Source organism: Cololabis saira, chromosome 22 (assembly GCF_033807715.1).
Source record: "Cololabis saira isolate AMF1-May2022 chromosome 22, fColSai1.1, whole genome shotgun sequence".
NCBI classification, from domain to species: Eukaryota; Metazoa; Chordata; class Actinopteri; order Beloniformes; family Belonidae; genus Cololabis; species Cololabis saira.
The window spans coordinates 4,416,791-4,443,949 of NC_084608.1; the positions used below are offsets into that span (position 1 = coordinate 4,416,791).

General features: G+C 41.6%; 1 protein-coding gene across 8 annotated transcripts in view; it reads left to right on the top strand.

Annotated features, from left to right (window-relative positions):
* LOC133423533 (receptor-type tyrosine-protein phosphatase mu-like) overlaps positions 1–27,159 on the top strand; it is a 258,499-nt gene that overhangs the window by 202,013 nt on the left and 29,327 nt on the right. For all 8 annotated transcript variants that reach the window (XM_061713736.1, XM_061713737.1, XM_061713741.1 and 5 more), the window contains 2 exons: positions 5,026–5,216; positions 25,131–25,218. In XM_061713736.1, the coding sequence (XP_061569720.1) occupies positions 5,026–5,216; positions 25,131–25,218 (279 nt within the window). The remainder of the gene's footprint in view (positions 1–5,025; positions 5,217–25,130; positions 25,219–27,159) is intronic.

The following is a 27,159-nucleotide window of genomic DNA, read 5'->3' on the forward strand; positions in this document are numbered from 1 at the left end:
GAGTCCTTAGTGATAGATGTGTTGCAAGGATTGAGAAGTATGTCCTTTTCGAACCTTGTGGCCCATAGAGCCGGTGTTTATATCCGGTTTCTGTAGCGCAAACGAACAGGTGGTAACCTTACCCTAGCAAAGCTAGGTACCCATTCATACACCTGGGCGAAGTGAGGAAATCTGAGAGTAAAGCATCTTCCCCAAGGATGCACAAAGTGACGCCAGTGCCACGACCTTCGGGTCCTGAGCCCGAAGCCCTAACCACTAGGCCACTCCGCTCTCCTCATTATGGACAATTGGTAGCCGTGAGAAAAGTCCAACAACTCAACACAAATTGGATTTTGATCAGAGAAGGCGTTCCCCTCCCGCAAGTAGTGGCCCGACCGGAGGGGGTGAACCAATGTGGCTCATTAGAAATGCGCAGATACCTTTGGCACATGTAGACCACCAAGTACATTCCCATGAGTCTCTTCCCAGGCCTGGCTCAAGGTTGGGGCCCTGTTTACCCTTTTCTGGGCAAAGGACAACAGTTTCCTTGATTATTATTATTTGCTTAGTCTGGCCTAGGACTAGTTTATCATGTGAGACTATACCAGGGGCAAATCAGCTGGATAACATAGTTCCAGGGCTCATTTATGCACGCAAATCTCTCGACCATGATGGGGTGGCGATTTGAGGTGGGCGTGGTGATTCAGTCGTGGACATTGTGTTGTCTTGGACTTGAACATTTAACTTGCTTTTTGAGGCCAGTAGGCTCTGAGATGTAGCTCTGGGGTTTTTGTTTTTTGTTTTTTCTCTGAGCATTGGACAATCTGACATTAGGGTAACTTTTCTGGGATTTTCACTCCTGGAACTAACTCCTACATACACCTTTTCACTTCACTGTGGAACAGTGAACTTAAAATAGTTTTAAAATAGTTTTAAACCCTTTACATATTAATAATGAATTGCTTTTTGGCTTCATTTTTGATAGTACGGTACAAAAAGTTTGACGTTTCATTTGACTTATACGAAGATGCACAATGATCAATTGATTTTTATTATATCTTCACACATGCACACACAGAAAACAACAACGAACAAATAAATGATTAAAAGTGGAGTTATTTACTTTTCTGTTCTCTATTTGGATGGATGGATGGATGGATGGATGGATGGATGGATGGATGGATGGATGGATGGATGGATGGATGGATGGATGGATGGATGGATGGATGGATGGATGGATGGATGGATGGATGGATGGATGGATGGATGGGTAGATAGATAGATAGATAGATAGATAGATAGATAGATAGATAGATAGATAGATAGATAGATAGATAGATAGATAGATAGATAGATAGATAGATAGATAGATAGATAGATAGATAGATAGATAGATAGATAGATAGAGCAATGGGGGAAATTTGCAGTGGTGCAACGGCACACACAAAAGAACACACTCACACAAGTATAACAATATATCTAAGTAGAAATATGTAATGCAGGGGACCTTTAGTAGATGGTTTACCATCACAATTTAATGAGACAGGGTTTTAAGTAGTGAGGTGAAGGGTTAGGGTTAGGCTTTAGGTCGGGAATTTTGGGTGGGCAATGATCCGAAGATGCAGACAAACCTAAGCAGAAGCTACTGGTTGTGCAGTAACTTTTTTCAAAGGAAACAATATGTTTGTTGTAGGAAAAACATTTTTTGTTTTACCACTGTGTAGCCTAAAAAACATCTTTCTAACCAAAAGTACATTTCACGAGTTTCAGTATAAGTTCATTGCTAACACCTGCGCTAAACCTGCCCCCGGGTTATTTAAACGCCCAAGTGAAGGAAGGGACATGCTAAAAGCAAACTGTCAGCCAGGTTTTCTCCTCTCTGCTCTGGCTACATCAAAGATACTAACATTAGCCGAGTCCTACACTCAGAGTGCAGTTAGCCAGGTTAGCTTGCTGCTGGCTGTCGTCAGTTCAAGTAGCGCTATGACAGTGTTTGACTGATGCTAGCTGTGTATTAGCTGTAGAATAGCTGCAGTCCAGGCTAAAGCTAAAGTTGTTGCTTATCTCCTGTCTCCTCTCTCTTCTTCTTTTCTTCTATCTTTTCTGTGTAAAGTGCCCATTAATGGTAAGTGGTTACATTTGGGGCTAAATGGGAGGGCTAATGTTGGCGGGGGGTGTTTGTCTCATCAGCGCATGGAGCCACACCCACCACCTGCTGTGATGTCATCACTTAGCGTGGCAAAGCATTCTTTACCCTCTGTGAAATTCAAGCTCCTCCCACCATTTCACTTTGAACCAATCAGCTTTCAGCACCCTTCCTCCCCTGATTGGTTTGCTCTTTTTGTCAGAATGGTTGTTTCATTTGTCCAGTCACAAACCAACTTGTCTGTGCCATCGCCCATCTCCTTGCCATGAGTGGTTGGGCTGCTCAGGATAGAGAGCTTCTGATTGGTCAGTCAGCCCCCAGGCTAGCCAATAAGAACAGCGTTAGAGAGCGTAGTGGAAGCTATGTCCGCTGAGTCTTTGCTGAAATGTTCGCATAGGAGTCCTGGACAGTTACTCAAAAGGTCTGAAATCCAGTTTAACAACCCTGTTTACCAAAGAGGTTTGTTCTGTTCCAGGACTCTGAACTCTGCTCTTTTCACACTGCAGCTCTAACAAACTGGACCAGTTGTGGACCAGTACACAGGCCAAACTGGATCTGGACCTGAAGGGGACCAGAACCCTGGCCATTCCCTCCTGGATTTAGAGTAGTACTCAGTCTGTGCTGAACTGGATCTTGGCCAGTAAAACAAATTAGGATTGAAAGTTGAAAGTGCCCACTGGCCCACACTTTGTTAATTAACGATTGACGGCAGCAGTGTGAAAAGAAACCATCACCATCCACTCTCGATCTGATGTCATGTGATGTATGTGTCATTCATCTGTATTGTCATGGTAACAGTGTGGCAGGATGTGGACCAGGGCTTCTAACTGGACAGTTTAGTGAGAAGTAGTTCTGGAAGACTCTGTATGGTTTTATTCTCTCTGTCAGTAAAAATGCACGTCTGGTTCAGACTTTTCTCAAACTGTTTTGTCTTTTATCAGACTCACAGACAAATATATGACCAGGTTTGTAATGTGACATTTGTCTGCAGGAACATGAGACACATCTACATGATTGAAAAGATAAACGACAGCGCTTTTTCTGGGACTAGCTGCAGTCCTAAAGACATTCTACTAAACTATCGTACGGGGTGGAGCAGAGTGGATGGGGGTTAATCTGGCACCAACTGCAGAAATCTGTTGGAAATATCAGACAAACGCAAGGAAAATAAAAATTTTACAAGAGATGAAAAATACAGGTACCAGACCAACATGTAAAAATCAGCAGATGTAGTCGCGGTTTCTGGAGGACGTTAAGAGCTCCTAGAACATCCCCCCAAAGAAACACTGAGCTGCTCTTTTGAGGTCATACCTGTGGAATATGTAACTCTTTGTCTTCAGGGCTGTTACCTCGGAGTTACTGCAGGTAAAAAAGTTAAAGCAGGAAAATAGAGCATATTTAAGAGTTTACCTGCTTCACATCAATGTTGGAGGACCAAAACATAAACACAGAACCCATCAGTTTGCCTTTTGACTGCTCCTGTTGAGTTATTGATGAGAAAGATGTAGCACAACCTCCAGAAGGAGCAGGCTTATGTTACTTTGTCAAAACATGTTTGTATTTTAGAAGTTGTCTTTCAGTGATTAGTGACTCCAACTGTTGTCCTGATAATTCGCATAAGCGTTTCAGACTCAGACAGGGACGCCACTACTCTGATGTTATTTGGTAACTCATTCCAACATGGACAAGGGAGACGAGGATAGTTATAGGAGGTCAGTGAAAAGTAGAGAAATTGCATTTTAGAACATGAAACATTAATTATAACTTTCGTCCTTACTCGTCCAGTATGTTCAACCCTGGAGAACAACATGGAAAGGTGTTGTTCTGCTGTAGATCTTATTTCTTTTTATCGCTGGAGTTGTGTTCAGTGTGAACGCGAAACACTGAGTAACATTGATGCAGGTGCCGAAATTTACATCATGATTTGATCTCTTACATCACTTTGTATCCTCCCGTTATATACCAAGCCTGTATCATATGATCATTACCAGACGGTAACAGAAACAGCTGTGTAAACTAGGAGAAGAAGGGGAAATCGCAAGAGCTGCTGACTAACCCATCCTAATACTTCAACCGTGTGCGTAAGGTGCAAATCAAAGCATGCAAAGATCATTTTCATTTCCGAAAGAGTTGACAGGCTAAGGGGACAGGTTTCACTTTAAACTGTGAGAGGGGCCCCAGCACTGAGCCCTGCGGCATTCCCGTGGAAAGGCAATGGAAAAGTCAGTTCAAACCAAGAGGGGGCCAAGCCCCCCACTGGTCGAGTTTGGAGAAGAGTTTTATTGTTTGTTTCTTTAGGACAGAACTTTTATTGGATTAAATAAGATCCTCCCTCATAATAAAAAAAAAACATGCATATTTTCCTACATAATTTGGCACATCCAACATCAACCATAAATGAGAGAAAGTGAAGTAAAGTTGGTCTCAGTAACATGGTAGGCAGCAAGTGATCCTCCGTTCACCTCAATCTTTAAAAGTGACATAATCAGACGCCTTTAGCGTGAACCGCTGTGGACCAGCGTAGCGCTATCTTCTGTTTTAAGATCGGACAATGCATGATTGTTGCTGGTGATTATTGATCTCAGGAGTTTTTATTGCATATTGGGTCAGAGGATACAAACATGACGTGATTGTAAATCTAGTGGAGATTTGTCTGAACCCTGAAACTGTTCAGAGTCTGCCCAGAATGAAGCGAAAACAAAAGAAAACTCAACTGAATATCTGCTTTTATTTGATACCTCCCCTTTTATTGGGGAGTTCCTAAAGCTGTTACAACTTGAAGTGAAGTGGTCCTGGTTCTGTCCATCATGACCGCAACATCCCATCATTACCGCCCTATGTGCCGTGTCTGTCCATCCACGGACTGATCTGTCTCTCCTGGTCCCTCTGTTCTTCCCCAGATGACAGTCACACTATGACCAGTGAAACCAGTAGCCTGGTCCAGTCCCACTACAAGCAACGGGAGTCGGAACGGGAGGCGGTCCCCTACCAGACGGGACAGCTGCATCCGGCCATCCGGGTAGCCGACCTGCTGCAGCACATCACGCAGATGAAGTGTGCCGAGGGCTACGGCTTTAAGGAGGAGTACGAGGTGAGGAGGAAACTCTCTGTCCAACGTTTACGATGCCGGTCTGAGCTCAGAACCCACAGCTGCTAATCAGTGGCGGAGCGTGGGTCTCAGTCCAGAGGGGGCGGAGCATTCTCCATGGGCCCTTATGATAGTCATTTTAACGTTCAACAACATCATCCTACCCATCAAACAACATTTATTCTCACTTTTATTGAGCCAAGCAAGCCTATAGGCCTATGCTGCAGAAAGCAGAGTAAAGTCACAAACTTGTTCAAAAGAACACACACACACACACATATTTATGAAGGTTACACTGACTCACCAATGGCAGTTGACTCTTCCATAACCCAAAATAATCCAGGTAACGTGGAAAACAGGGTAACATTCAAAACATTGTACATGCTTAGTCCTCTTTTAAAGTTTAGGGCTCATCTCCTTCATGGCAGCAAACTTGCCGAGTTGGCAAATTGGCTGTAACTGTTAAGGTTGATTTATGGTTCCGCGTTACACCAACGTAGAGCCTACGGCGTAGGTTACGCAGCGACACGCACGTACGGTGCGCGTCACCGCGTCACCGCGTAACCTACGCCGTACCTTACTGCAAGGCTCTGCGTCGATTTAACGCAGAACCATAAATCAGGCTTAACAGTTACAGCCAATCAGCGTTGGCTCACAGCCCTGATGCGTTCAGGACAGTTGTAAAGTAAGAATTAGCCTACACTGGCCGCACAATGCACATTTTATCGTTATTATAGCCTACAATTTACGATTATAGATGAACGTATCACACAAAACGGGGCCGTATCATTGGGCCCTATGAGCTTGTGGGCCCCGTGGCGCCCGCCCCCTTAACCCCCCTCTGGCTCCGCTACTGTTGCTAATGTTAGAGCCTGAAACTTGAGGCCAATCAGAGAAGATCCCGTTCTCCTCATGTTTCCACTCCTCGTCAGTGTTAAAGCTCAGCTTGTCATCATTCTCTCGTGTATCAGTCGGACGAGGCGTCTCACAGCCATATGTTGTCAAACAGACTTGGTGTGCAGCGCCGCCTGAACTCACCAGTTTGTTTGTCCAAATGTATGAGTTCATGAAGCTTAAGCCGCTTGAGCCAGTTTTATTAATCCAAAAACGAGGCTGGAAGTGACACTTTTAAGTGTCACTGTGTGCAGTGTTCATAACTGCTGGATAATGAAGTATGAAATCGTAGGAAAATTAAGTGTTTTATACCCACAGGAACTTCTCCTTAGTTCCTTAGGAATGTTATAGTGAGGACCAAACATGCAGGAGTAGCTAAATAGTTTTTTTTCAATAAAAGGTAGTGCCACAAAGTAAAAAAGGAGAAGAAAGAAAGAAAACTGAATGCAGAGGTAAGGCTAGCCAAACACAGGAGCAGAAGTACAGCAGGGTGGCATGACAAACGGACTGGCAAGGGGAGAAGTAGAGTTTATACCCGGGGTCGGCAACCTTTTTTTTTTCTTTTTTCCTTTTTTTTTTCTTTTTTTCTCCCTTTTTCCTTTCCTTTTTAATCTCGACATTTCAACTTTTTTCTCGACATTTCGACTTTTTTCTCAACATTTCTACTTTTTTGTCGAGATTGTACTTCAACACTGATCTCGACATTTTGACTATTTCCTCGGCATTTCGACTTTTTTCTCGACATTTCGACTTTTTTCTTGACATTTCGGCTTTTTTCTCGAAATTTTGACTTTTTTCTTGATATTTCGCCATTTGCCTTCATTCTAATACAAGACTTTTCATTTTTTGCGGCTCCAGACATATTTGTTTTTTGTGTTTTTGTTCCAATATGGCTCTTTCAACATTTTGGGTTGCCGACCCCTGGTTTATACTCAATCAGACACAATCAGCAAAGAATATTTGTCTTATTTCTAGTTAAAATGTCTAATTTTTAGTCAAAAAAAATCTCATTACACTTAAAACAAGACTCATCACTGGAAAAAACAACAATTTTCACCTGTTTCAAGTAGATTTTCACTTAAAATAAGTAGAAAAATCTGCCAGTGGGACAAGATTTTTTTGCTTGTAATGAAAAGATAAATCTTGTCCCACTGGCAGATTTTTCTACTAATTTCAAGTGAAAATGTACTTGAAACAGGTGAAAATTGTCAAATAAGAAGTTATTTTTCTGGGGATGACTCTTGTTTTAAGTGGAATGAGATTTTTTGACTAAAAATTAGACATTTTAACTAGAAATAAGACAAATATTCCTGGTAAGATTTTGAGTTTTTGCAGTGTGAAAATGCATCTCAATTCAATAAAATGACAACAGCTCACACCAGGAAAAGTTCCGTGAAGTCCAGTTTAATTCAGCCCAGTTACAGTCCACTGGTATTCCAATTACATCAAATTAGTAAGAGTCCATGTATTATACAATAAATTCCAGTTCAGTCCAATTTAAAGTGATAAGAATATTAATTTGTGGATGTTTCTGAACAATACAGCTACCATCTTCATTGACTATGTTTACATGCAGTCAAAATTCAGGTTAAGGTCAATATTCCTGTTACTGACACATTGGGAATAATGTGTTTTCATGCGTGAGCAAACAGGGTTATCCCTGTTTACATGGTAATTAATCATTCAGGATATCTGGATCAAACCAGCGACGCACGGAGAACGTGATGATGGAATTCCCGTCATTTCTGCTTCTTCTTCCTGTATCCAAGTTCAAAACAACAACTGTTGTGGCCTTTTGTCCTCAAGGTGAATTATAGGGAAAATAAATAAATAAATAACTCAAAAGTATCAAACTATAATATACTGAGTCAAATCAAACGGCCACTGAGACACCTAGGGAGTGGATTTACGCAGGATATAAACAAAGTCCATTGTCCAGGCAAAAAATAAAGTTTCTAGAGGTTTATTTCACTGGCAAACAAACAAACACAGAACAATGGCTCTCTTGCCCTGGTTAAAAACCACCTGCCCTCCCAGGTGCCCGGCTCACCTGTGTCTGTAATCTCACCTGGTGCCCTCCAGCTACCCAGTACCTTCAAAATAAAAGCATGGTTAAGTAACAAAATAAACCTAATCAATACTAAATATCATAAACAAATTAAAAGTGTATTCCCAAAACTAAACCACAAAAAACTAACTACATAATAAATGATTAAATAATACAAAAGTGACAAATAGCTCCAACAACAACAATTAACAGCTTTGTGCAACTTTTCTCTCACCTTCTTTTAAATCTTCTATCCCGGTACTTTCTACCGTCTACAAATGCAGAAATGTTCATATCCTTCATTACATTTATGAAGTGATTAGTCTCCTCCTGGTCTTGGTTTCTCCGTGTTTATAAGAACTTCCTGGACTCAAAAGACCAGGATTCCTTGTGAACAGAGCATGTGCAGAAAACAAATTCCTGTTCCGTTTGATGTTGATATTCTGTTTGGCGTTTACATGACCCAATATTCAGGTTTTAAAAGGAGTAACCCAGGGCTCATATTGGGGTTTTTAAAAACCTGGTTATTCAAAGGGGTTATTGGTGTTTACATGGCCGTGCAAAACCGGGTTATTGCTAATATTCCAGTTAGAAAATGGTTATTGATCCATGGAAACGTAGTCATTGTCGGTTTAACATCCAGGTCAGAACCATAACCTCCACAACTGCAGGGCTTTTTAGCCCCACTAAGCCAGGCCCTGGTCCTGGTTCTGGTTCTGTAGTCCTGTTTCCTTCCCTGAAGAACTGCAGAAGAAGTCCGACACAACAACTGCTGATATGTTTGGAGAAGAAAGGGCCCAGTGGGCGGGGTTTCCTAAAGAGACAGGGCTGTCCGATCAAAGAGCTGCGTGTCCCCTCTGATTGATTCATCCAGGACTCGTAGGGTATCCGGGATATCAGACCATCAGCTGATCATTAGATGAGGGGGAGGAGAGCCAATGAAAATAAAAAGACGGTAAACAAGCCAATAATGTTTCCCCTCGCCACAGGAGTGTGTGTGTGCACATTCTTTTCCCATTTTCATCACGAAAAAACTTACTAATGGATGTTACTGACACACACACACACACACACACACACACACACACACACACACACACACACACACACACACACACACACACACACACATACAAACATACATTATAGATCTTCCCCGCAGCTAATGGGGAGAAACAGCGAATGGACTGTATATATGTGTGTGTGTGTGTGTGTGTGTGTGTGTGTGTGTGTGTGTGTGTGTGTGTGTGTGTGTGTGTGTGTGTGTGTGTGTGTGTGTGTGTGTGTGTGTGTGTGTGTGTGTGTGTGTGTGTGTGTGTGTGTGTTTGTGCCTGCTAGCGGGCTGCCCTCAGGGCTTATCCATTATACATACTGAGTACACAAACACACACACACACACACACACACACACACACACACACACACACACACACACACACACACTCATGCACGGGGAGTGTTTTCACCCTCCATTTGCAGAGAGTTAGTGGTGAGGAGTTGTTCCTGTCCGTCTGTCCGTCTCCTTGATGACTGACGATCTCCAACTCCCGGTGTGTTTCCATCCTCACCAGTGCTCTACCATCCCTTTAATTCTGTTACATGTTTCTGGAAGAATGGCAGCCAATAACTGGACCCGTGCTACATGAGAACATCTGAAACCCCAAATCAGGGGCGGAATGGCAAAAACAAACAACGCCATTAATTCTTGCTTTTCCTTTCACCTCTCTTCCTCTGCAGTCACTCCCAATCCAGCACATTCCTTCTTCTTTCTCACAGCACGTGGAAGATGTTGTGACACTTGAGGATAGGTGATGATGGTGTTATCTATTGTCCCTGATAACTAGGCCTGTGTTGAAAAAAATCGATTTTTCCGATTCTAAATCGATTCTCATATTGATTGATTGAAATTCTTTATTCAGTCACATCACACTAAAACCTTAAACACAAACATTATCGAACAATAGTGACTGAAAAGGTACAGGCAGAAGCATAGTGCTGATATTAATGCCTGTCCTACATACAAACAAACGGACAATAGCAAAACTAAACCAGAAAAGGAGGACCAATAAGGTTTACATCTATAGTAGTAAAGACTTTTTTTATATATATAAATATCAGAGAACGGCAACAAACAAAAACAAATAGACATTAGCATTTGTAGCTTTGAAAGATTGCTCTACAAATCTTAACAAAGCGCTGGTTTTTAAAACTCCTGAACTAAATTCACTTTTCTTTGGAGAAAATGCTTCAAGAGGGGTCACTATAAGCCGGGGACACTGCGTGCTTCTCTGCCCCCTCCCGCCCTTGCTGCCCTCATGAACAAAACAAACATGTCCAAGTGACCGTCTGAGAAATCAGCAACCGGTTTACTATCTGCTAAAGAAGTAGTGTATTCTTCTTTGCATTTATTTTGTCTTAGTTTGATTCTAATTCCAGTCAGAGCGCCCCGAGTGGTGGAAGAAAAATCCTCAGAATATCTGCACCTTTGTATAAGCTGCATGGTTGAAAACCTATGGAAAAAGTAGTGGCTTATAGTCCAGAAAATACGGTAGTTATTTTTGTGGTAGAAGTATCGTATCAGTACTCGGTATCGGCAAATACTCGTACTCGTACTGAAAAAAATGGTATCGGGGCCTCCCTAGTAAATGACACAGCCATGTCTGTCAGGGTGTGTTGATGCAGGGACACGTCTAAAACCTGCAGGACAACTATGTGCACATAAACATGCTGAAAGAGCAGGACCATCATCTTCTATCAAACACATTAACGTCACGAAGCCGTCGGTAATCAGGTATATCCATTGATTATCGGCTTCCCAGCCAATGCTTTTGTTTGAAGAGCATCACAAACATTTGGTAAAGACCAATTTGTTGGCTTTTTATTGGTTTATGTGGAACAGTTGTGTTTATTGATTAGTCTGTGCTGGTTGATGTGTAAGTATGAAGCTGTCGTGTTTTACTCTTCGCTACATTGAAAGATTTGGCTGCTGTCGATGCAAAGCAGCCTTCGGTCATGAGTACTTTAAAGCAGCATTGTCCCGCGTGATGGCGTTGGTCACCTGTGAACGAGGATTCGGAGCAGTTCATTAACCCGTTGCCGATCTGACGGGCCGTCAGTCCGTCATTTACAAAACTAGGTCATTTACACAGCTCATATGTTACGTGAGGTACTCATGCGACACATCTTTGGAAAGCTAAGATTCTTGTGATTCCACCGATGCAACCATTTCAGGATGTAATCATAACAGCTGGTACATATCAACACCACAAACAAACAAACAAACATTTACAAAATTGACGCAACTCACCAATGAAGCCTCATAGTACACGTCCGATCAAAAATATTCCCACAAAAATGGTCTGGTCACATTCAGAAAGGTCCAGTCGATCCAATCCAGTAAAGTATTTAGTCCAAAATACATTATTATACCAGTAAATATCCACAAACAGCCGCTGCATCATTTGAAATTAGCCGCTCAATTTCCTAAATTTTCAACGTATTATTCGCTGTAACTCCGCTTTGCACTTATACATGACTGATATCTTGGTCTCAAAATGGAGTCTGTACGCTGTTGTTTTGATTGACACCTCATCCGACCAATCAGGAGCTTCCCTGTCCCCTCCACAGCCTACAACAGCCAATGAGCGCCTGTATGCAAATGAACCCCATGCCCCCTTTTGTCATGAAAAAAATGAGCCAGTTGGAACCAATCGTGCTGATGACCGGCACATTGTATAGCCAATGAAATGCTGAAAACAACAATGTGCCGCTTGAGGGGGTGGTAATAAAGCCACAACAAGGAAGTCCATGCGTAAAGTGAATTTACTTGCAGCGAGTGAAATGTGCGTCTTGACTCTTTTATATGCAAAGTTTAGCTTAATGTTTCAGTAACTTTTTTTCAGCAATATTGATAGAGAATCTGGATATATGATAGGATACCTCTAAGTGTCAGCTTTCATTAGAGGCCAGAATTATGACTGCACGTTGAAAGTTTCAAGAGTTATGCCCTTTTATCCAGGTATGTGACCTGGTTATCCAAGTGTCCTTTTGGCGTCTGCAAATGGCCACTTTTGGAAAGGTCTGGACACAATCTTACAACAACGTGTGTAAAATACTCATTTTTTGTGGTATTGTTATCAAATATGAACTTGCACTAGATAAGGCTTCATGCCGTGGTCCCATTGTGTTTTCTAGCTAATAAGTCACAGCTACACTTATTTGCAGACATCTGATTACAAAACAAATTTCCGGCTGAAATAAAAACCTTCTATTTCCGTATGTTCAAACTTAGATTACTCAATGCTAGTAGCACTTACAGTGATTCTGTTAGTTGGAAGAGACCAAAACCATCCATGTACTTCAAACGGTTCAAGAACAGCTTTCAATTTACTTTTGGTATGCCTTGGATAGGCGTTTTATGCAAATTTTACAGGAATGGTAACGGCCAGCTCTATGGAGCTAGAACAGTGTCATAATTCACAAATGCACACGCCGATCCACAAATGCACAGGACAAAATTCACAAATGCACGGACCAATTCACAAATGCACAGAACAATTCACACGTGCGTAGGACAAGATACACAAATGTATTTTTGATGCACACACAAATATAACCTGATTTACAAACGTTTTTTTGTCTGTGAGCTGCGCTGGATTTGCGTGTGACTTTTGAGACTCCTCTGACGTGACTCGATCCACAAATATGTTTTTTTTTAACACGGAAGGATCTCCAACCAATCAGATATCTTCCTTTGTTTCAGCCAATCACAAGAACGCAGCTCAAACAGCAGGTGTATCCGCCCCTTTAATCTGATTGGTTTACGAGTAAATCGTCCCCCGCGTGGGGTGCACTCTTATGATTGGCTGAAACAAAGGAAGACATCTGAAAGTCACACAAAAATCCAGCACAGCTCACAGACAAAAAAACGTTTGTAAATCAGGTTATATTTGTGTGTACATGAAAAATACATTTGTGTATCTTGTCCGACAGGTACGCACGTGTGAATTGTTCTGTGCATTTGTGAATCTTGTCCTGTGCTTTTGTGAATCAGTCTGTGCATTTGTGAATTTTGTCCTGTGCATTTGTGGATCGGCGTGTGCATTTGTGAATTATGAGACTGTTCTAGCTCCATACAGCTCTGACTAGATCTTATGCAAAGTTTTCAGAATAAATGTGGGAATGTTGAAGTGAAACGAGTCCGATGCTTGTGGTCGTAACCTGTTGTGTTATTGTGATTGTGAACAGACTTTTGATGACTCATGTTTGAACAGAAGTGCTTCTTTAATCAGTTCAGCGTCCCACTGATGACTCTTGTCTCCCTGATCCCCTCCATGCTTCTCCTTTACTAATTAATCTGATTGGACAGCTTAACGAGGTAAGACGCCTTCTCGGCTTTCAGATTCTTAACGTTCTGTGTTTTGTCAACTAGATCAGGGATCAGTTGGTAGCAGCACACACAGCCATGAGCACTGTAGCTGAATGTCCGTAGCTCCAAATCACCCGGTTCCAGTCTGTGCCTGTTTGTGTGTCAGAGCTACACCCGTCACCGTGGTAACCATCTTTCCAAGTCCTGTCCTGAGGGGAATCTTCTGAATCCTAAAACTCTTCTTCCATTGGAAAAACACAAAAAAAAACTTAAAGATTTTAACATGCTTTTCAGCCCAATGTTGGAGATCTTTAAAGAAGAAATCCACATTTCTGTTCAAGGATTTACAGTCCAGTTGGTTCAGCTCTTTCTGAGTCTTTATCTTTATTATTATTTATTTCATTCATTAAAACAAACAGTTCAATATAATCACAACAAATCTCTTTCCTTGAATGAAAGGGAACAGAAAGAAGACTAAGCTTATTTTATCTGACCCTTTTTCCTAAGAAATCAAATTTCAATTAATGTAATAATAAAAAAAATTATTACAAATTACACAATTTTATAAAAAAAAAACACTTTCCAATAAACATAATTTAAAAAAACAAAACCAAAACTACAACAAAATTATAAAATAACACAAAATAGCTGTCGTCAAACACGGATAGTCAAATTCTTTTTTGATTCAAAGAAAAAAGATTTGACAATGGTGCTAAAAAGAGAGAGAGAAAAAAAATAAAACTCACCTAACTTAACAATTATCACGATATTTCTTCATCAAACTGGCTTTTATTATTCTTTTAAATGTAATGTTTGATTTGCATTCCTTGGCTTCTGTATCCAGATTGTTCCATAAACTGATACCTTTTACACAAACATAACATTCCATTACTTTTGTTTTTTAAAGCTCTCTGTTCTCTGCTGTGAGTCCAGCCCGTCCTGCAGCCCCTCGGTTCCCGCGGTGCCAAACAAGCTGTTTTATCGCCTGTTTCTTTAAGCGCTGTCTCTGCTCTGATTGGCCAGCCTGCAGAGGGAGCACGTTTCTTTGGCTTGTAAAGCCTCTTTCCCACTGAGGTGTACTTCTACATGAAGACACCAACAACAAAACAGATAAATAAATGAATGCATGTTCCAGGACACACAAATAAATCCCAATAAACCCCCTACTTTCTACCACTAGCCCTAAAAATTAAGCCACTTGGGTAGGGCCTTGTAATCTTCCCTAAGGATTGGGACACCACTTGCTACGTCACTGCGTGGTTTACGTTCGGGTACGTAAGCGACTGTGTAGTTACGTTTGCACAAACGTCACACCATATCAGGAAGCCCAGAGATAAAAGCTGTTTTAATTTCAGCTGTAGCGCTGTTAATATGCCACTTTATTAAGTTTTAATATTTTTTCAGGCGTAAAAGTAACCGTTAAGATCCCCAACCTGGGCGCAGTTTATCCAAATAACGCCTGTTAAGAAATTTACTCAGACGATTTCGGGATGAGAAGAGCCACCGGCTCGGGAGCTGATTTATGGTTCTGCGTTAAATCAACGCAGAGCTACGGCGTAGGTTACGCGGCGACGCGCGCCGTACGGTGCTTGTCGCCGCGTAACCTACGTCGCAGGCTCTGCGTAGGTCGTAGGCTCTGCGTCGATTTAACGCGGAACCATAAATCAGCCTTTATTCTGGCGAGATCTTCGCAACGACGGGCAAACGAGTGATTATGTACATTCACTGAGTGAATTTTATGAAAGTAAAATATATATTTCTCGCTAGAAATGTAATCAAAAAGGAATTTTATGCAGAATATAACTCAAAATATTGATTTCATTCACTAAAAAATAAGAAATGTCTGCCATGTTTTGTTTTTTTTATTCAGTCTGCAAATGATAACGTAAAGCATTCTGGGAAATTTTCTCAGGCCCTCGGTCGGCTAGGCAGTATCTGAAATCCCTCACTGTGAAGGGTTAGATTCATACACACTAGCCCTCGTTATGTCCACTAGCCCTACATGCAAAGAGGAATTGGGACACCACCACCCTCACGGGAACGCGCAAAATTTAGGGATAGGACTGAAAAGTAGGACTAGGGGGGGATTGGGACTGGGCCAAACTATCAACCTTTTAAAAACACAACATTCGTAACATTGATATTCATCAGTTTGTTAAAATGTAAAAGAAATGGAGGGATGCAGACTTTGGTCAGGAGTTTTATCTAAATCAATCAGTCCTCAGAACGTCACCTTTTTCTCACATCATGTCTTATTAACATGTCTGACTTCAGTGTTTGTGTAAAACAAACCAGCTGAAAATCTTTTCCACATGTGGCAGCTGAATGAACAGAAACTACGCTGCAGTAAATGTTTAACCGCACTGCAGTAACGGTGTTGGGGTGATCTTTAACTTCACCTGAAGACCTGTCTCCAGCGTCAGCAGGAACTGCACAAACACACCAAGATTTTCTCAAGCCTGCTTGAGAAAATCTTGAAAATGAAAATGTAATGTGAAGCTCAGAAACATCCCACATTGCGACTAAACTGAACATTTTATACTAAACTGAACATTTAAGACTAAACTGAACATTTTATACTAAACTGAACATTTAAGACTAGACTGAACATTTTATACTAAACTGAACATTTAAGACTAGACTGAACATTTGTGACAAAACTGAATATTTGATAATAAACAGAATATTTGAGACTAATCTGAAGATTTGATACTGAACTGAAGATTTGTGACGTAACGGAAAATTAACATTTGATAATAAATTGAACATCTGGGACTAAACTAAAGATTTGTGACTTAACTGAACATTTGGGACTAAACTGAAAATTTGATATTAAACTGATGATTTGTGACTTATCTGAACATGTGGGACGTAATGGAACATTTGTGCCTTAACCAAAAATGTAAGACTAAACTGTACATTTGATACTAAACTGAAGATTTGTGACTTAAAGATGAAGAATTGAACATTTGAGACAAACAAAAATGTATATTTGATACTAAACTGAACATTTGGGACTAAAACTGAAAATTTGAGACTAAACTGAACATTTGATACTAAACCGAAGATTTGTGACTTAATGGAAAATTAACATTTGATACTAAACTGAACATTTGGGACTAAACTAAAGATTTGTGACTTAACTGGACATTTGGGACTAAACTGAAAATTTGATACTAAACTGAATATTTGGGACTAGACTGAACATTTGTGACAAAACTGAACATTTGAGACTAAACTGAACATTTGTGATTTAACTCAACATTTGATAATGAACTGAACGTTTGGGACTTAATGGAAAATTAACATTGATAATAACCTTTTTATACTAAAGTGAACATTTGTGTTTTAACTGAACATTTAGGACTAAACTGAACATTTTATACTTGAGTGAATATTTTCAGACTAACCTCAATATTTGATACTAAACTGAACATTTGAGACTTAACTGAACATTTGACACTAAACTAAATATTTGATATTAAACTGAATATTTGTGATTTAACTGAACATTTTATACTAAATTGAAGATTTGTGACTTAACAGAACATTTGGGACTAACAAAAATGTTATACTAAACTGAACATTAGTAATTTAACTGAGCATTTGATGCTAAACTGAATATTTGAGACTAAACTGTACTTTTGAGACTAAACTGAAGATTTCTGACTTAACTGAACATATGATACTAAACTGAAAATGTGTGACTTAACTACACTTTTTGGACTTAACTAAATATTTGATACTGAACTGAACATCTGAGACTAAACTCAACATTTGGGACTTAACTAAACATTTTCTGAGGATGAGATGATTGGGTGTCAGGTCACATGACCCGTCTATGGACTCCCTGATGGTTCCCTGCAGGACTCGCACGGTTACAGTCTGCCAATCGGAATTCATTCAAATCAGCATGCTTGTTCATAAAAAGCCCTTCACACCAGTCTGTCTGATCAGTTTGTTTCTGGAACAATAATGTCTGAGAGCACCAGGAGAGTGAGCTAATTTCTGCACCCAGAAGATCCAAGAGTCCAACATTTGTATGAAGTGTGAGCAGTGCTCATCGTGCCACTGTCACTTCAATACCGGTTTCTGAAACCTCAGGACACCATCTGAAACCACTCGTATTCCACATTCAGACTCAAAACAGGTTCAGCTCAATTCAATTCTATTCATGTAGCATCTATTACAATATACGTTGTCTCTAGGCACTTTCGAGAGCTCCAAAACCGGATCTCAGAGCAATTATTACATAAATATAACATAAATTAAAGCTGCAAGCAGCGATGAACGGGCACTCGCGCGTGAAATTTTCACCAATAAACGTCAAGGACACAAAATGAAACCACCCACGACTCTCTATGTCAAACCATTCAAAAGTTATGGCAGAAAATAGGATCTATCAAATATCGACCAATCAGCTACTAGTATCACTTCCTGTTTAACGTTGAAGTTTGGCGCGGCGCAACGGCCACGCCATTTCACGAAAACTCACGATTTTGATACATTTTGATCGTTAACGTCTTTTGTGTCTCCTGACTGAGTTTTATGTCGAACGGACGATCCTGCTAGCAGGAGTTCGTTAAAGTACGACACATAAAAATAGCATAAATTACACGATTCATTCAAAATGGCCGACTTTCTGTTCAATTTCGGCCATGGCGCCAAGCGACTTTTCTTTAAGTTGTGACATGATACAGGTGTGTACCGATTTACATGCATGTACAGTACGTCAAACCGTATTGTGGGGCTTGAGGCACAAAGTTTTCTAGGGGGCGCTGTTGAGCCGTTAGGCCACGCCCCTTTTTGACACTATTAGAATACGTAATTTTTCGCTACATGGGACGTGCATGCCAAGCTTCACAACTTTTCGAGTAAGTTATGTGGCTCAAAAACGCAATTGTTTTCGGATAAAATAATAATCTTTCCGATTTCAATAGGGCTTCGCACAAGCCTTGAGGGTGCTCGGGCCCTAACAATTCTCCCTAATGAGAGAAAAGCCTTAAGCCAAACAGTAGCAAGAAAAACCCTCAATGGAGAGGGATGAAACCTGCAGAGAACATCAGGTGGTTCCCTGCAACAAACAGTCAGAAACCAAAAGCAGGTCAGGTAGGTGAAGAAAAACATCCTATGCCGTTTTAAATCCCGGCCAGAGCTATAGGTGGGAACAGAAAACAGCGGCCCCCAGTTGGCGAGTTCAGTCTGTTGAGTGGAACATGGCCAGCTCAGGCGTGGTGTAATCCATAACTCTGATCTCTGAGCCAAACTGACTGCAGCAAAAGTATAGTCCTCTAAAGTTTCAGCTTCTGTTTTGGCTGTTTTGGTTGAGGTTTCTTCTCAGTGATCAAGGAGTAGTTGTCAAACTTCTCTTTAAAGGATATTGGTGCGATTTGGATCCCTAGAAAGTATAGAGCATCTACCTACAAGAATCAAAACCCAACAAGCGGAGTCAATGGGAGGAATTGGGTCTGGCCCAAAGTGTTTTCAAGACGATGCAGTTGTGTTAATGAAAACTCATCAGGAAAGTGACAGAGCCATAAAAGACTTAGCTCAGTTATCAGTGGATGTTGGTTCTAAACTCTAACAGCGGTCACCAACCCTGGTCCTCAAGATCTATTGTCCCGCATGTTTTGGATGTTTCCCAGCCTGAGCACACCTGATTCTAATTAACGGTGCTCATTAGCTTGTTACCAAGGTCTGGATAGTTCTGTTGTTGACACAGCTCCTTGTATCACGGTGTGCTGAAGCAGGGAAACATCTAGAACATGCAGGACAGTAGATCTGGAGGACCAGGGTTGAAGACCACTGCTTTAGAAGATCCTCCCACCAAAACATGTGTAGCTGATACGGTTCTGACAACCATGATGACCCCCGGACAACAGGGGGCACTGCTGTGTTCTCTAAAACACATGACTGAGGGTTCAAGAATTTAAAATGTCATTTCTGAACAGCACACCTGTAAACCAGGGCCGGTTCTAGAAAATGATGACTAGGGCTGCATCTCAGATCAGAGGGGGTGCACATGCCTGGCACATTATTCAACACTAAATTATGCATTTTCCCATAATTTCAAGCGGAATGATACTAGCAAAACAAGAATATTTAAAGTGTATTTCAAATGCTTTATTGCAGCAATATTGCTGCAGAACAAAGAAAATGCTACATTTAGTCTGGCCTACCTCACCCATCAGACAATCTGGCAACAGATGTTTCTTACCCTGAAGATAAAACATAGAAATTCTAACTAATTTTATCTATACAGCTCAAAACCATCGCTAAACATGACAGTCATTTCAAGTGGAATGATACCAGTCAAACAATAATATTTAAAGTGTCTTTCAAGTGCATTTTTGCAGCAATATCGCTGCAGAACAAAGAAAATGCTACATTTAGTCTGGGCTACCTCATCCATCAGACAATCTAGCAACAGAAAATAAAACATAGAAAAATAAATAACAAAAATAAATATAACCATAAATATAAACTTGCTTACGTCGTTGTGCTTGAACCACTTCTGAATATCCATCGTTACTTTGTGTTAACGGAGCAGCAGAGAGCAGCGTCTTGCTGGTGCAGGAAACTGCTGGAAGCAGATGAGTGACGGACACTGGCTGATTTATGGTTCCCCGTTGCACCAACGCAGAGCTATCGGCATAGGATACGTGGGGACGCGAACGTACGGTGCGCGTCGCCGCGTACCCAACGCCGTAGGCTACGCCGTCGATTTAACGCGGAACCATAAATCAGACTTGATGCGTGCGCATTTGTCAGTTTTCTTTTCGTCTTTTCAACTGAGCAGCAAACACATAAACTGAGGGTGCAATGCTTATGCACCCTTGTAGAACCGGGCCTGCTGTAAACAGATATTTACCTGCAGTAAAATGTCAGTCAGTCAGTCCTGGTTCCTGGGTCTAGGATCAGACTAACGAGTCATTAGTTAGTGCACACTAGTGATTCATTGGTACCCGAGGACAAGCATTGGAAAGCACACTCCACGTGAACAGGTACTAAATGTGGTAAACGTCACTTAGGACCAGATTTAGGTTGAAGCACACATGTCCCTGAAAAAGAAGACGACTTCTACTGGGCTGGTGATTATCCGCCGTGCTGCTGTTATTGTTGTTGTTTTGGATTTGGATACAGGAAGAAGAAGCGAAAATTAGGGGAATTGCGTCATGACGTTCTCCGTGTGTCGCTGGTTTGATCCAGATATCCTAAATGATTAATCACCATGTATACAGGGATAACCCTGTTTGCTCACGCATGGAAACAGATTATTGCCAATGTTTCAGTAACCGGAATATTGACCTTAACCTGAATTTTGACTGCATGGAAACGTAGTCAGTGAGAACGTGAGCACGAGTCTCATGTACACTTGACCTGCATCGTCGCTGCCTTTGACGCCCAGACCTTCACCCTAGTGCAGCACCTTCCGTTTCCATATTCACCTCCCTTTTACACTTCTTTGAACCGCAAATATAACCAATGTGGAGTAAATCCACAAGTCTGACTCGTATGGCCGGTATGTGACCAGCATTAACACAGCTTGTTCTTTTTTTCTGCAATCAGGTCACATTGCTGTGTTCATATGTTGATACTGTACAGTTCCATCACAGACCTTGTCACTTCCTCCAGTGCAGACACTAAAGAGAGCCAGGACGTCCTCCAGTAGCTAGTAGAAGCATTAAAAATAAATGCCGCTCTCAGAACTGATTAAAAATACTGACAAAGTTTTCGGTTCATAAAGACGAACTGGTGATTTCAGAAGCGGCTGCAGGCTGGGTCTGTATTCGGTCCGTACTGAAGCACATTTTTGATCTCCCAATGATGTTAATTGTATTTGCACACCAGCTCCCCAACTGTTTGTCTTGTGTGGAAGTTTTAAGAACAGCTTTGATGTTTGGCTTTTTATGCATCAGTCAGATGCTTTTTCACTGCACATAGCTGCCGAAACATGCAAAAGCGATTCCCCCGAAGACCGTCTGACAAATAGATCCAGTTCATTTCCCAGCACATTCACAACAAATAAATAGGGGGACCTATTTCTTTCTTCATGTATTCACCACGCAGAATCCAGTTAGACTGCTGGCGTGGAAAGGAGCAGGTGTGCCTCATCAGGCCCCCACTTTTGGCAGAGGTTGAATTACAAAAAAAACAACACCGACAGATTAGCTGTGCAAAGATATGAAAATGTGGAACTGCAGAAAGACATCACAATCGGTGATCTTCAAAAGAAGTCAGTTCAGTTCAAATTTGGGTTGCTGATCTAACACACATGCACAAAAACGTAATCTTTGAGTGTTGGAGAAATTTGTTTCTGCACTCCAACTATGCAGCGGCAAGAATGAGACACAGGACAGAGAGAGGTTAGATTTAACAATCGTATTACTTGTACAAGGAGAAGTCAGGCAGCTTAACATAAGTGTCAGCTTCCTCCTGGATACTGGAGTTAAAACAGGAGTAAGCCATATACATATATATATATATATATATATATATATATATATATATATATATATATATATATATATATATATATATATATATATATATATATATATATACTCCATAGTTACAAATCAATCATATTGAAAGTATTCAGTTGTCTCCAAGGTTTATCTGAGGCCCCGTTTCCACGTAGCAAAAACGGTGGTGTTTTCTTGCGTTTTGGCCGTTCGTTTACACGAAAACGAAGCTCAAAGTCACCAAAAACCATCATTTCTGAAAACTCAGTGGAGATTTGCAAAAAACTCCGTCTTCACGTTTGCTTGTAAACAGAGGGAAACATTTAGACATTTAGGCTTCAGAACGTCACATTATGAGACAGAAACGTCACCACACTGCAAAAACTCAAAATCTTAACAAGAATATTTGTCTTATTTCTAGTTAAAATGTTTCATTTTTAGTAAAAAAAAAAAATCTCATTACACTTAAAATAAGACTCATCACTGGAAAAAAGTGAAAATTTACTTGAAACAGGTGAAAATTGTTATTTATCTGGTGATGACTCTTGTTTTAAGTGTAATGAGATTTATTGACTAAAAATGAGACATTTTAACTAGAAATAAGAAAATATTCCTGGTAAGATTTTGAGTTTTTGTAGTACAGTGTCATGTGTGCGACCTGTGTTTACAATTTGTTTGGCCACCGTCAATATTTTCTTGTATTTTACCTGTTTTATATTCTAAAGTCACATTTAAAAGTAACTCCACTTCTCTGTCACTCCAAACGAAAGACTCTCGTTCATCTTGGAAGTAACTGGAAGTTACTCGTGTCATTTGTTGATGTTTTTTTCCAGGATTCTGATTGGCTAGCATGACTTCTCGTTACACTGCCCCCTGTAGGTTTGGCTGCTCATAGCACCTTAACAGCTATTTATGCTGGTTCCTGGAAATGATGGTATTTTTCAAAACGTAGAGGGGGAAATATCTGTTTTTGTAAATACCCAGCTCTGTGTAAACGTGGCCTGATTCAATCACAATTACTACTATGACAATCAATCGCAGTCTTATAGTTACAGTCAATAGGTCAAAAGTTGCTTCCAACACTCATCTTGTCACCGTATTTTTCCACTTGTAGTGTTGTGAGTATAATGATAGTTACAAACATTATAAAACATAGATCATTTACATACATTTCCATAACATTGAGGCCCTTTACGGAGAAAGTCTCCTAGTGATAATCCAGTTCATTATCTTTGTATGCATGTCATTCCAAAGCACAAAAGCAGCTCAGGCTGTAATCCCAACATCTGCAGGCTTCTATCCGGAGCTTTCCCAGCACATCCACTCTGCTGGGAAAAGGAGGCAAGGCAAGGAACAACAGGCTGATTCATAGTGCTTTACAAAGACATTAAAACATACATAAAAAGCATAATTTAAAGTTGAAACAAAAATAAGTAAATATTAATGGGATAAATAAACAAAACAAAACATATATGATTATGTTTTGAAGCTCAAATGTAAAAGTACCAGTGTAGAGAAGAGTTAAAAAGCAATAATTAAAGACAAACAGACAATCACTGAAAAAGAAATAACAAATGAGATTCAAGAAATAAAGGTTGCCATGCATTGTGGGAGATTACTGAAATGCAGCAGTAAATAAAATGTTTCAAACCTTGATTTAAAGCAACTGAGAGTTTCAGTAGCCCTGGAGTACCTCAGGAGTACCTCGGGTGTACCTCGGTCGTAACTAGGGAGTACCTCAGATGTACCTCAGGAGTACCTGAAGTGTACCTCAAGTCTACCTCAGGTGTACCTCAGGAGTAGCTTGGGTATAGCTCAGGTGTACCTCTGGCGTACCTAGGGAGTACCTTGGGTGTAACTCAAGAGTAGAGAGTAGTACATTGGGAGTACCTCAGGAGTACCTCCAATGTACCTCAGGAGTAGTACCTTGTGAGTACCTCGGGTGTACCTCAGGTGTACTTCGGGTGTACCTCCGCCGTACCTGAGGACTATCTAGGGCGTACCTCGGAAGTAGTGCCGTGTCTTACTCGGGAGAAAAGGCTGAATTATGGTTCTGCAACAAATCGACCCCGTGTCTACGCCGCACGTTGCGCCGTGTCGCGCAGCCCACGCCGCAGCCCACGCCGCAGCCCACGCCGCAGCCCACGCCACAGCCCACGCCACAGCCCACGCCGCAGCCCACGCCGCAGCCCACGCCGCAGCCCACACCGTGCCTGACATGCACCTCCCACAAATTGTAACTACGCGTCAAGAGGTCGCAGACAAACGCAGACGAGTGAGCTGTGATTGGTTCGCTTGGTAGCAACGTATTTCCGGTTTCCGGTTAGTGAAGCAGTCGTGAACTTTCAGCGCTCTTTTCTTCGTGTATGTGTGATTTGTTTAGTTTTTTTGCACAATAGTTGTCCTTATCTCTTTGATTCACTGTGACCGGAAAAGTCGGATAAACCATTCAGGAAAAGATCGCGAATTAGCGGTCACTAATACTGCACCGCGGAGAAATGGAGTGACGGAGAAGTCCGAAGGGTTCACGACGGCGTCACGGTGACGGCGTGTGCTCCGCGTTGGTGTAACGCAGAACCATAATTCAGCCTTAACTCGAGAGTAGTACCTTGGGAGTACCTTGAGAATAGCTTGAGTGTACCTCAGGTGTACCTCAGGAGAATGCTCCTCTGTCACCTTTTAGTGGAACACACACACACACACACACACACACACACACACACACACACACACACACACACACAAAGAGCTCATCATGCAGATGTGCCAGCAGTCATTAGTTCATTCTTTTCTTCCTTTCTCGTTTCAGTTTTTTCTTTTTGCTTCTTTTGGTCCCCACTGTCAATTGTGTAGAGCTGCGTGTGTGCGTGCGTGTCTGTGTGTGACATTACGTTTGAAGGATGTCTGAACCTATTAGGCCTCTGTCTGAGACGCACAGACACGCACACCTGTCTGCTGACATTTTAATGAGCGAGCAGGTACCAGCTGTGGTTTAACACACACACACACACGTAACACACGTAACACATGTGTCCCTCCATCAGCAGCATTTACGTGTCTTCAGTTAAACTCTGATGGAGTTCCTGTCTAAAGGGTGTCCATGCCTGCAGGTGCTGAGCAAGTGTGTGTGTGTGTGTTCTCAGAGCTTCTTCGAGGGACAGTCCGCCCCATGGGATTCTGCCAAAAAAGACGAGAACCGCATGAAGAATCGTTACGGAAACATCATTGCCTGTATGTACACACACACACACACACACACACACACACACACACACACACACACACACACACACACACACACACACACACACACACACACACACACACACACACACACACACACACTTCATTTCTGATTCCATCTAAGCTCTGTTAAACTTAAACTTTATTTATTTATATAGCACCAACTCATGCAGTGTAAATGCAACTCATGGTGCTTTACATACAAAATAAAATAACAATCAAAAGTACAATTTAAAACATCCCATACGACCCCACCCCCCACCCCCCACGCATACACACACACTCACTCACACTCATACACACACACACGCACTCACACGCCCACACACACACACACACACAGTAAGTGGACTGGTGACAGGGCTTAGCACTAACGATCCAGGTGAGGAAAACACTACCTATGGGTGGCCGTCCACACCGAGAGGCTCCACCGACCATGACCACAAGGAGCATCGCCACAGAGACCCCCCCAACCCGGACAGACCGGGGCAGACCCCACACAGAAGGTGGAGTCAGGCCTGAGAGACCCCCATGACGACACCCCCATGGGCAGAGCAGACACACCTCCCAGTGTGGACGACCCCCCTGAGGAAACACTGGAGCTAAAAACTAAAAGATTAAAAGAAAGTAAAAATGCCTAAAAAGTGTAAAATTTTAGAGAAATCTATACAAAACTTAAGATGAATAATAAATAACATAAAATACAAAGTCACTAAAATGGATTAAAGTTTTAAAGATAATAAAAAAGCTAAAGAAGTAAGTACAATACATAGCTAAAAAGACTAGGTAAATGAGATCAGATAAAAGCCAAGCTAAAAAGGTGTGTCTTGAGCCTCCTATTAAAAATATCAACGTTCTCTGCGGCCCTGAGGTTCTCTGGCAGGCTGTTCCATAAAAAGGGGCCATAATGGCTGAATGCAGCCTCACCGTGGGTTTTGATCGTGGTTCGGGGAATGGTTAAAAGGCCGGTGCCAGAGGACCTCAGGGTCCATGAGGGTTGATACGGTAAAAGCAGGTCAGATAAATAAGATGGCCCAAGACCGTTAAGACACTTAAAAACCAGTAAAAGAACCTTAAAATCAATCCTGAAGCGGACGGGGAGCCAATGCAGCGATTTTAAAACAGGTGTAATGTGCTCCCGCCCTCTGGTCCTCGTCAGCACGCGAGTGGCTGAATTCTGTAGTAGTTGTAGGTTCTTAATACTCTTTTTAGGAAGACCAGAGAGCAGGGCATTACAATAATCTAAACGACATGAGATAAAAGCATGCATCAGCACCTCCGTGCTGGCCTGAGAGAGAAACGGGCGGACTCTGGCTATGTTCTTAAGATGGTAAAAACCTATCTTCGTAATATTCTTTATGTGTGGAATAAAAGTGAGCTCAGAGTCAAAAATAACACCCAGGTTCTGTTGGTGTTGTTTAGGCCAGAGGTGGGTCCGACCAGGTCCCATCCAGCAGCCTCGCACTACTCAGTTAGGTGTTCTGTGACGTCTCGTCCGAACGGCAGTTAAGTCTGCGACATTCTGAAGGAGTTCTCTTCTCCGTCCCTGTTCCCGTCTGAACCTCAGTCCCTTTTTCTGTCTGATAGTCCTGGTTTCAGCTTCTTTGGTCCTGGTTTCAGCTCTTCTAGTCCTGGTTTCAGTTCCTTTAGTCCTGGTTTCAGTTCCTTTAGTCCTGGTTTTAGGTCGGTTAGTCTTACATTTACTTACACGGTTGTGTGTCCACACCAGTGTTTTTATACACTGTCCCTTTAAACGAGTGAAGATGGAGAACAAACAGGAGCTTGTGTTGTTTTCATCCGTCTTCACACAGCTGCAGGTCTCACAACCACACCACTGCTGACACTAATGTGCTTTCTCTGTCTCTGTCACGCACACACACACACACACACACACACACACACACACACACACACACACACACACACACA